Source organism: Lottia gigantea (assembly GCF_000327385.1).
Source record: "Lottia gigantea unplaced genomic scaffold LOTGIsca_228, whole genome shotgun sequence".
Classification (NCBI taxonomy): domain Eukaryota; kingdom Metazoa; phylum Mollusca; class Gastropoda; family Lottiidae; genus Lottia; species Lottia gigantea.
Window position 1 is genome coordinate 152,860 of NW_008708627.1, and position 10,792 is coordinate 163,651.

Genomic DNA, 10,792 nt, shown 5'->3' on the forward strand with positions numbered 1-10,792 from the left:
TGTAGAACAATTTGTTCATCATCATTGTGTATAAATTATAAAAAGTTTACGATTTTTTTTTTTGATTATATCTGTATTTGTCTCTGTGGGCTAAACTTTTGGTGAAAAAATGTTCTTTTATGATAGCTTATTTTTTGACCAAAATAGTCTTAGTTATAATTCTTACTCTCTTTCTTTTCAGCTTGTTCAAGTTATGAACGAAATGCAGACATGGTTGGTAGTGCTTGTAGTTTGACAACAACCAGTGGAAATATCTCCACGGCAACCAGTTTTATGAGTTTTGGTGAAGAGTCTGAGGTATGGTGATATCTATTATTGCCACGTTTCAATTCAACGAACTTTTCCACACATGCATATTTTCAATCAATACTTATACGGTGTTAAAGGGATGGGTTCACCAATCGCTTGACCAAATGTACTAGTCTCAAATTCAGGGACAGGATAGCCAATTTGGGTGGTTGATTAGGGTCTATGTAAATAGTCTTCAGAAGTACTAAAAATGGAATAAAAGCGCATAATTCCTTCAAAAATATCTTTCACTTTCTATTTCTTTAAACATCTTTTCTATATATGGCAGTGTCTCGAAAAGACGAGTCAGCACTTTCAAACACTGATAATTCCAGACATGCAAGACTCAAATTTTGACAGTGAGCTGTGAACACTGTTACTGATAAGCTTAGCTAAAAAATTTCTGTTTCTGAGACTAAGGTATGATTGTTAAAATGGATGGTGAACCTGCAGTCTGATCAGTATGCAATTATCAAGAATGTTTATGCCACTATTTAAAAGTCATGATAATTATTTTCAACATGTTGTATTGCAGGCTTACCTATGTTCAAACTGTGAACTAACTATTGGAGTCTGTGAAAAGAGATGTAGTAATTTAAGTTTGACCAGTAATGATAGCGGTGTTGTGCATCAGTGTCCAGATCATATGGATTTAGAAAACCCAGCAGACAGTAACAGTGATGTCAATTTTGAGTCCTGTCTATCAATACATGTTATGAGTGCTTCTGTTTCAGAAGATAGCCCAGTAAGTAACTTTTTGAATTTTGGTTTTTAAATTTATGCAACAAAATTTTTATTTGACTTTGATAATTCAATTTATATTTCAAGTTTTTATTTTTCTATGTAGCCACTTCAGTTATAGTCTAAGGACAGACCTCTTAAACGCTTGTCAAATTAACCTTTTGACCTTTTGACCTAACTCTAACCTTTTGACCTAACTCGATGACATCTGGATTAACCTCATGCCCCTCATGCTTTGTTTTAGTGGAATTGCAGGAACCACAGACATCTGATTGAAAATTTGAATGGTGCAAATTGACGCTATCAGTGTCCCCGATACACATAAAAATTTTAGAAAAACTCTTCACAATCTCTTTAATAAGGTTAAAAATGACTCCAATTATTGTCATATTCCCCCTGTGAAGCTTATATGAAATAAGATAGAAAAACATGGCCATCACGTGGCTATCCACCTGATAGCATGTCTATATGGCTTATTACTTCATATCTCGAGTTCCTCTAAGCTACTCAGTCAACATGACAAATGACAAAGCAGATGTAAATAGTCTATTTGTAACCAGACACCAATCATTTCCCTATTAAATGGAACCAAGAATCTAAAGATCATCAGGGTATTGGTTGACTTTATTAAGTGCATGTACATCAGAGTGAACTGTACTAGTTAAAGTTAGCTTGATCTGTGCAATACTTTGGAATTGAAATGGAAATGCCAGACATTGTCTTTTGTCACCAATTGAAGCAGAATTTAGTGGTATTTATCTTTATACTTTTTATTTCTTTAAAGGGATTGTGGAAAGGTTTTCTAAAAAATGTTATGTGTATGAGGGACTCTGATAGCATCAATTTGCACCATTTCATCAAACACTTAGTTTTAGTAGAATTGCAGGAACCACAGACGTCTGATTTAAAATTTATATGGTGTAAATTGATGCTATCAGTGGAATCTCAAAGTTCTTCAGCTAAGCTTGTGAAATCATAAAATTTGTATTTGCAATGGATGTTCATTTAAAACAAAACAATTTTGTTATGATTCCATCACCGAATTTTTCTTTAAATTTTTAAAAGCTGAGAACAATCTAGTAATCTATGTAAACTATCTATGTCAAAGATTCTATAAAATAATTTTATGTTTAAAAACTGTGTTAATTAAGTAATAAATTTCTTTTTCATTTTGAAGAAGTCGTAGATAAGTCCTCATACAAAATCGATTGTTCATTGTTCTATGGCAATGACAATAAAGGAACTTTCCAGGCACAGAAGTCTTCAAAACCTACAACCATTGAATTCTTTGTAGGATATTGGCAATCCCTTATAAAAAAAATTGTAGGAAAATGTGATGATTTTTTAAGGGACTGTAAAGAAGTTTTTGAAAAAATCACTGATAGCATCAATTTATACCATTCCAATTTTCAATTCCACTTAAACCCTGAAAAAAGGTCTTTATAAGCCAATTTACAAAGGTTACAAGTAAACCGTTAATTTGATAAACTGGGGAAGTCACACTTCATTATTATTGTTATTTTCCAGAACATTCCAATAAAGTATATCGCCACATATTTTGTATAGTAATTTAACAAAAAATGTTAGATTTTGTTACAGAATACTACCTCTTAGAATGTACATAAAATTTAAAAGAATCTACCTCTTAGAATGTACATAGAATTTAAAGTAATTCTAACTCTTAGCTTGGAGATAAAATTTAAAAGAATCTACCTCTTAAAATGTACATGAAATTTAAAGGAATACTACCTCTTAGAATAAACATAAAATTTCAAGTCTCAAACTTGGTTAACAAGTATATATTCATCAGTTGAACTTACCAGGTACCATGATTAAAGAATAGAATCTCTATATAAGATGATATATCCATTAAACTAAATAATAATTGAAACACGTTTCTAAGTTTCAAAATTACTTAGTTTAATAGATTTATTAGATCCGTTTACAATTATGCTTTAATCAATGTACACAACAAAAAGGTGGATCTGTTTACAATTATGTTTTAATCAATGAAAGGTGGATCTGTTTACAATTACGTTTTTATCAACAAAAAGGTGGATTTTTTAACAATTATGTTTTAATCAATGTGCACAACAAAAAGCTGGATTTGTTTACAATTATGTTTTAATCAATGTACACAACAAAAAGCTGGATTTGTTTACAATTATGTTTTAATCAATGTATACAACAAAAAGCTGGATTTGTTTACAATTATGTTTTAATCAATGAAAGGTGGATCTGTGTACATTAATGTTGTAATCAATGTACGCAACAAAAATCTGGGTTTGTTTAATACCGGTATAGAAATTCATATCCTTAGTAATATCATCTACCAATATATGGCCACATTGTGATATATGGTAGTTATCACGATAAATACTGGTATAGGAATTTATATTGTTAGTAATATCACCTGATTAAAAAATACCGAAATACCGCCATATTGTGATATATGGTAGTTATCACGATAAATACCAGTATAGAAATTTATATTGTTAGTAATATCACCTGATTAAAAAATACCGACATATCACCATATCGTGACATATAGTAGTTATCACAATAAATATCGATATAGGAATTTATATTGTTCATAATATCACGTGATAAAAAAATACCGAAATATCGCCATATCGTGATATATGGTAGTTATCACGATAAATACTGGTATAGGAATTTATATTGTTAGTAATATCACCTGATTAAAAAATACCGAAATATAGCCATATCTAAACTGAAGTGGCTACATTAAAAATAAAAGTTAATAAAAAACAGAATGAAATTTTGGTCTTATTTTGACTAACATGTAGTATAGGCGTATTCATCCAGATTCATTGTAGACCATTATTTCCAGTAACTTGTTCCATTGTTGCAGTTGGATTAAATCTTCCGAATGGTTCACCATTGACCCAGCATTGAATAACTTCTGCTAAATTGGAACTACATTTTTTTATTACAGAGTGCCTTTTGTAACTGCCTTGAGTCCAGATTAGAATGCAGCTCAACAGGAAGTTTTGAAGACAATGACATCCAGTCTCGAAGTCTCTGTACTACATGTCAAAAGCTAAAAATGACTCAGAGGGAAATAATACATGAAATTTGTGATATTGAAACCAACTATGGTCGTGATTTGAACATTCTGAAAGAGGTAAGAAATTGTGAAAGATTATAATGGTTGTTAAAGGGACAGTTGCTCCATTTTGGGGGGTTGATTTTATTCTTGAATATTATGTAATTAGTCTTCAGAAGTACTAGAAATGTACGAAAATCTCATAATTTTAATGTATATCTTTTCTATATATCATAGAGTATCTTAAAATGACGAGTCATCATTTCAACTTTCAAACGCAGATAATTCTAGACATACATGGATTTGAAGGCTCAAATTTCGACGGTGAGGTGTGAACACTATTACTGATTAGCTCATCTAAAAAATTCCAGTTTCTGAGTGATTGGTCAAAAAAAATGGTTTTGTCCCATTAAGTACCAGTACTGCCATTAGGTTTGTGATACTGTGACATTATTGTGTTCTTTAAAGGGACAAATTTTTGAGCAATTATACCTTAGTCTCAAAAACGAAAATTTGTCAGCAAATATAATAGTATTCACAGTTCACTGTCGAAATTTTAGCCTTTAAATCCAAGTGTCCAGAATTATCTGTATTTGAATGTTAAAGGTATACTACCTCTTAGAATGGACATAAAATTTAAAGTCTAAAACTTGGTCAATAAGTGTATATATTCATCAGTTGGACTTACCAGGTACCATGACTAAAGAATAGAATCTCTATATAAGATGATATATCCATTAAACTAAATAATTATTGAAATACACTTCTTAGCATGTTTCAAAATTACTTAGTTTAATGAATTATTACTTAGTTTTATAGATTTATTAGATTATAGAGAGATTCTGTTGTATAGTTATGACACCAGGTAAGTTCACTGATGAATAAAGACTCATTTTGGCCAAATTTGAAAATTAAAATATTTTGGTCATCTTAAGAGATAGTATAACTTTAATCATATCCATTTTCATAATCTACCTGTATGTATTATCTTATGATGTATTTTGTCAATTTTTAGGAAATTTATACACCTTTAAAATTGGCTGGATTATTAACATGTGAGCAGTTAGAACAGATTTTTGGAAATTTGGATGATTTAATATGTAATAATTCACTTTTCTGTAAAAAATTACGCTCTGCCTGTTGTCATGGTGAAGTAAGTAGCTTTATCATTTTGTCATTATTCTACTATAGTAGTAAATTGATCGAGTCTTAATTTTCTAACATAATAGCATCGATTGGTACCATTCCAAATTTCAATCAGACGTCTGTGGTTCCTGCAATTCCACTAAAACTATAAGTGTTTGATATCGTCACTAATTGCAAGGGCCTAAGTGACGTCATCAAACACTTATTTTGATAAAATTGCAAAAACCATAGACGCCTGATTGAAAATTAGAATGGTGCAAATTGATGCTTATCAGTGTCCCTGATACACATAAAAAATTTAGAAAACCACTTCACAATCTCTTTAAGTTATAAGTCTTATGACAAATAGATACACAATTAATTTTAACACTATTGTTAATTTGGCTTTGGTGATAATGTATCAGCTCAGTGAGAATTAAATAGTCTAATTAACTTGATGCCAGTTTGTTAACGCCCATTGATATAGATGTCTTTTATAGTCGTAGACTTACAGAAATTAAATGGCATTTTTGTTTAAATATACTAAGGATTGCGTAATGTATATTGCAACAATAAAATTTATCACACAACAGTACTGTTAACGAGTTCATAACACAGGTTCATAAAAATGATATGGCATTGTTGATGACTCAGTTAAAATTAAAGGTAAAGGGCATGAAATTGTTCCAAGTAACATAACTATGATTAAAAGTTTCAATTTAGTTATAACATAATATAATACCACGTTTTGTTTTGTATTTTTTGTCACATATAAATAAATAATTCCATGTTTTTTCAGAATTTGTGCAACATCAATATGGGACTTCTGTTTCTCGATTCCTCTGATATGTTTTCTGCCTTTGAGAAATATTGCTTAAATCAGGTGAGAGGTCACATCTTTACTGATCCATGACCATGACCTGTCGCCATGACATTTTAGCATCATGACACTTGAATGTCATAACATTTTAGCATCATGACACTTGAACACCATGTCACTTGAAAATCATGTCACTCGAACACCATATCACTTGAACGTTGTGACACGTGAACATTATGACACTTGAACATCATGTCACTTGAACAGCATGTCATTTGAACAGTATGTCATTTGAACACTGTGTCACTTCAACATCATGACACTTGGACACCATGACACTTGATCATCAAGACACTTGAGCACCATGACTCTTGAACACCATGACACTTGAACACCATACTATGTCACTTCACAATTGAACATCATGACATCATGACTTAAAATCAACTTTTATTTTTGTTAGCATCAAGCAATAACAGTTTTAGACCAAATAGTCAAAGAAAAAGAATTATTAAAGATATTCCTGCAAGTTTCCCAGACTGAAAATGCTCTTTTACGTCGAATGCACCTGAAATCTTTTTTAATGCTTCCAGTTCAGCAAATAGTGAGGTAAATATCTTATTTCATAATCCTTTAGCGACATTTAGGGGTAGAGATCACATTAAATAACTGAACACAATTTTATGGTATACTACTCCTTAGTTTTATTACACACTACGTTTCAACAATCTACATTGTCATCTTCAGGTGACCTGGTGACCTGAAGATGACAATGTAGATTGTTGAAATGTCGTGTGTAATAAAACTAAGGAGTAGTATACCATAAAATTGTGTTCAGTTATTTAATCTTATTTCATGATAGTGCCTTAATGTAGTTAAAGGCATCAATTGGAGGTCACATGTACTACAGATTTTCGAACACAAATTTCACTCATTGCACACTGCATGGCATTGCCTGTATCATAAGCCTAATTAGAGTAGATGTATGCTTTTGAAGATTCAAATTTGAAAATGTTTCACTCTTTGTTGGTGGGTTTTAATTACCCTTTTAAAGGGATTGTAAAGAGGTTTTCTAAACATTTTATGTGCATTGGGGACACGGATGGAATCAATTTGCACCATTCAAATTTTCAATCAGACGTCTGTGATTCCAGCAATTCCACTAAAACTAAGTGTTTGTTGAAGTCACATAATTTCTTTTTCATAATCATTCTGAAATTGCATTTTTGACAGGTATCCATTAATATTGAAGCGTCTGTATAAAGTAACACCACAATATCACCAAGATAGAGAAAACATTAGAATAGCACAAACCAAGATGGAAGAATTTTTATCAAGAATAAATTCGGTACGTTTGTCACTTTAAAACAATACCAGACAATTAAGAGGGAACGCCATTTGGGGTACAAGGGGAACATTTGCCCCCCTGGAAAAATGGTTTGTTCCCCACAATTGTACCCCCACTTTATTTTCTAACAAATTTGAAAAACATTTTCTTATACGTTTTTGCTCCAACATATGTGTTAGAATGCACCAAATCAATTCAATCTTTCAAAATTTTCTTGGGAGAACCTTTTCAGACACTCCATGAGAGGCTTGCGCCACGACTCCTCCACAGAATTGCAGTATTTTGAATTCAGCCTCTATCAGAAATTTCCAATTTTATCAAATTAACACATTTGACTAAAAGAAGCAGACATGAAAATAAACTTTTCCTGACAATCATTTTGTTTTATTGTAGAAAGTAAACGTGTCATCGCAACCAAAGAGAAAATCCCACTTTGAAAAGACACGGCATAGAGTATATTCAACAGAGAGACATGAAATGCAAGCAGTAAGCATTGTTTGTAAATCAGTTAGGTGCCAAGGCTTGAATTCTTATGCCATGGCAAATGCTTTCCAGAGTTGGTCTGGGGCCTTATTCTTGAAAACTTAATTTAAGTGTTCCAGTCAATCACTAAAATCGATATTAAATTTAGTTTTGTTACCAAATCAGATCACTGTATTTCAATCTAGTTAACTGAGCTACACTCCTCCCCATGTCAAGCTAATGTGCAAATGTCATCATAAGATTTCAAGACTCTGATTAACTGAGCTACACTCCTCCCCATGTTAAGCTAATGTGCAAATGTCATCATAAGATTTCTACAATCTATTTATCTGAGCTACACTCCTCCCCATGTCAAGCTAATGTGCAAATGTCATCATAAGATTTCAAGACTCTGATTAACTGAGCTACATTCCTCCCCAAGTCAAGCTAATGTGCAAATGTCATCATAAGGTTTCAAGACTCTGATTAACTGAGCTACAGTCTTCCCCAAATAAAGCTAATAATTAGCATTCTATCTAGAGATTCTTATAATTTGAAATATTTCAGATAGCCCTAGATGTGGTTGGTTGGAATAAAAAAGAAGGTTATGACCTTATATGCAGTAAAATATGGTTAGGACAGCCGACAGATCATATGTGGGCTGCTAAAAAATGTAAAAATGTAAAATTTACTCAGTTACATGCAGTACTCCTTGCTTTAAAAAAGGTGAGTTCAATTGATAATAATTTTCAAATTTAAAGGAAATATAGTAGCCTAAATATTTGTTGTAATAGCTCAATACTGTACACATAAAAAATGTAAAAAACTTCTTAACAATCACTTTAATATTTTACTTGATAACAATTCTAGCAGAATAAATGAGTTAATTATGTTTTATTTTTTAGACCAATGGTATGTTAGAGAGAAGAGGAAGTACCCAGGAAAGAAAAAATAGTTTTTTAGAAAGAAGAGGAAGCTCAAGCTCTTTGTTCCCAAACCAATCCTCATCAGTAGAAAAAGCTGCTGTTGTTTTATTACGAGAAAAAAATGGCAAATTTCAAGTTCTCAGAGTAGGTGAATTTGTTTCTATAACAACCAAAACAGTCTGAGTAAAATTTGACCAAACTTTTGTTTCGTTTTTTGTATTAGCTTTTATTTTTAATATAGCCATTTCAGTTGGGGACAACCAAAACAGTCTAATTAAAATTTGACCAAACTTTGGTTTCGTTTTTTTTATTAGTTTTTATTTTTAATTTAACCACTTCAGTTAAGGTCTAACAACAGCCCATCACTGACAACGTTCATCAAATAACCTTTTGACCTAACTCAGTTATGTCATAAAATTTCTACCCTCTCCAACGCTGGCAGTTTGTGACATGAGTTTGTCAGATCAAGAGGTTAATTGGACAAATGTTCAAGAGGGCTGTCATTAGACCCTAACTAAAGTGGCTATATTAAAAATAAAAGCTAACAAAAAACGGAACAAAATTTTAGTCTAATTTTGATTAGACTTGCTCTGTTTGTATTGGATAAAAGGATAATCATAAGCTCATATTTATAGAAAAACTTTGAGATGTTGCTAGTGAGGCACCTAAAAAGCTCATTGCCTGACAGATTACAATCCAACTAATCGATATATTCTTAAAGAACTTGCTGAAGAATTGATAATAATAAGTTTTCTAATTGTAATTGCAGGAACCTTTGGCGCTAGAGAAATGTGTAGTTACGGTAGATCCAGAATATGACGAAGCCTTTGAAATCCAAGAGTGGGGAAAAGAAGCTTATGTTATTAAGGTAAATTTTCTTGTTTCATTTTTTTTAACAAACCATATTTAAGACAATATTTGACATAAAAGGATTGTAAAGAGGTTTTCTAAATTTTGTGTGTGTATCTGGGACACTGATAGCTTTAATTAGCACCATTTCAATTTTTGATTATATCTGTGGTTCTTGCAATTCCACTAAAACTAACTTTTTTTATGATGTCACTAGAGGGGAGATACCGGAAGCTACTATTCATATCTATGCAGTTCCCCTCTAGTGACATCATAAAATGCGTTAGTTTTAGTGGAATTGCAAGATTTCGGAATGAAAATGGAATGGTGCAAATTGATCCTATCAGTGTCCTTGATACACTTAAAAAGTTTAGGAAACCTCTAATAAAAACCGTATTGTAAAGGGACAGGTTAGCCTTTTTTTTTGTTTTTTGACCAATCGTACCTTAGTGTCTAAAACAGGAAGCTAAGTTAATCAGTAATAGTGTTCACAGTTCGCAATCTAAATTTGAGCTTTCAAATCCATGTGTGTCCAGAATTATCCGTGTTTGAATGTTTAAATGACGACTCGTCTTTTCGTAAGACTTTGCCATATATAACAGACATCAAAAGAAATAATAAAAAAATTACTAATTTGAAGTATTTTTGAAGGGATTATAGAACTCATGTACATTTCTAGTACTTCTAATTTACATATATTCAAGACCCAAATCAACCCTGGAAAATGGGGAATCTCTCCTTTTAATAAAAATAGGGAATTGTTTAACCTTTTCCTTTTTCTTTTTTCAGTGTGACGATGTACAAGATACAAAATTATGGATCCATCATTTAAAACAGCAGACAAAAGACCTGAATCAATGGAGAAAAAGACGAAATGCTATGCCAAATATTATGTTAAAGAAGGTGACATGAAGAAGACATAAGGTGATCCTGGTTTTGCCATAATTTGGATCAGTGCCTCATTGGTTACCAAGTAGCCTGTTGCCAGAATTCATTAATATCTGCTGTAGATGAAACCTGAGGAAAGATCAGCATTAGATACAGAGTTGACAGATTACAGTAATAGACACAAGCATCCAGTCATACAAACAGCAATAAACTTTGATAGTGGCAAGTTATGACACTGTGCTTTTCAAACAAATATGCATTTTAGTGCTTTCCCT

General features: G+C 31.8%; 1 protein-coding gene across 1 annotated transcript; it reads left to right on the forward strand.

The window, feature by feature from the left end:
- Positions 1-4,072: 4,072 nt before the first annotated feature.
- Positions 4,073-10,541, forward strand: LOTGIDRAFT_144253 (hypothetical protein; the record flags this gene model as incomplete). The annotated part of the gene is made up of 10 exons (XM_009054847.1): positions 4,073-4,177; positions 5,115-5,252; positions 6,024-6,107; positions 6,508-6,653; positions 7,278-7,392; positions 7,813-7,899; positions 8,422-8,584; positions 8,827-8,924; positions 9,550-9,648; positions 10,419-10,541. Coding segments are annotated over 10 exons (1,158 nt in total), but the record flags the coding sequence as incomplete, so codon positions are not given.
- Positions 10,542-10,792: the final 251 nt, after the last annotated feature.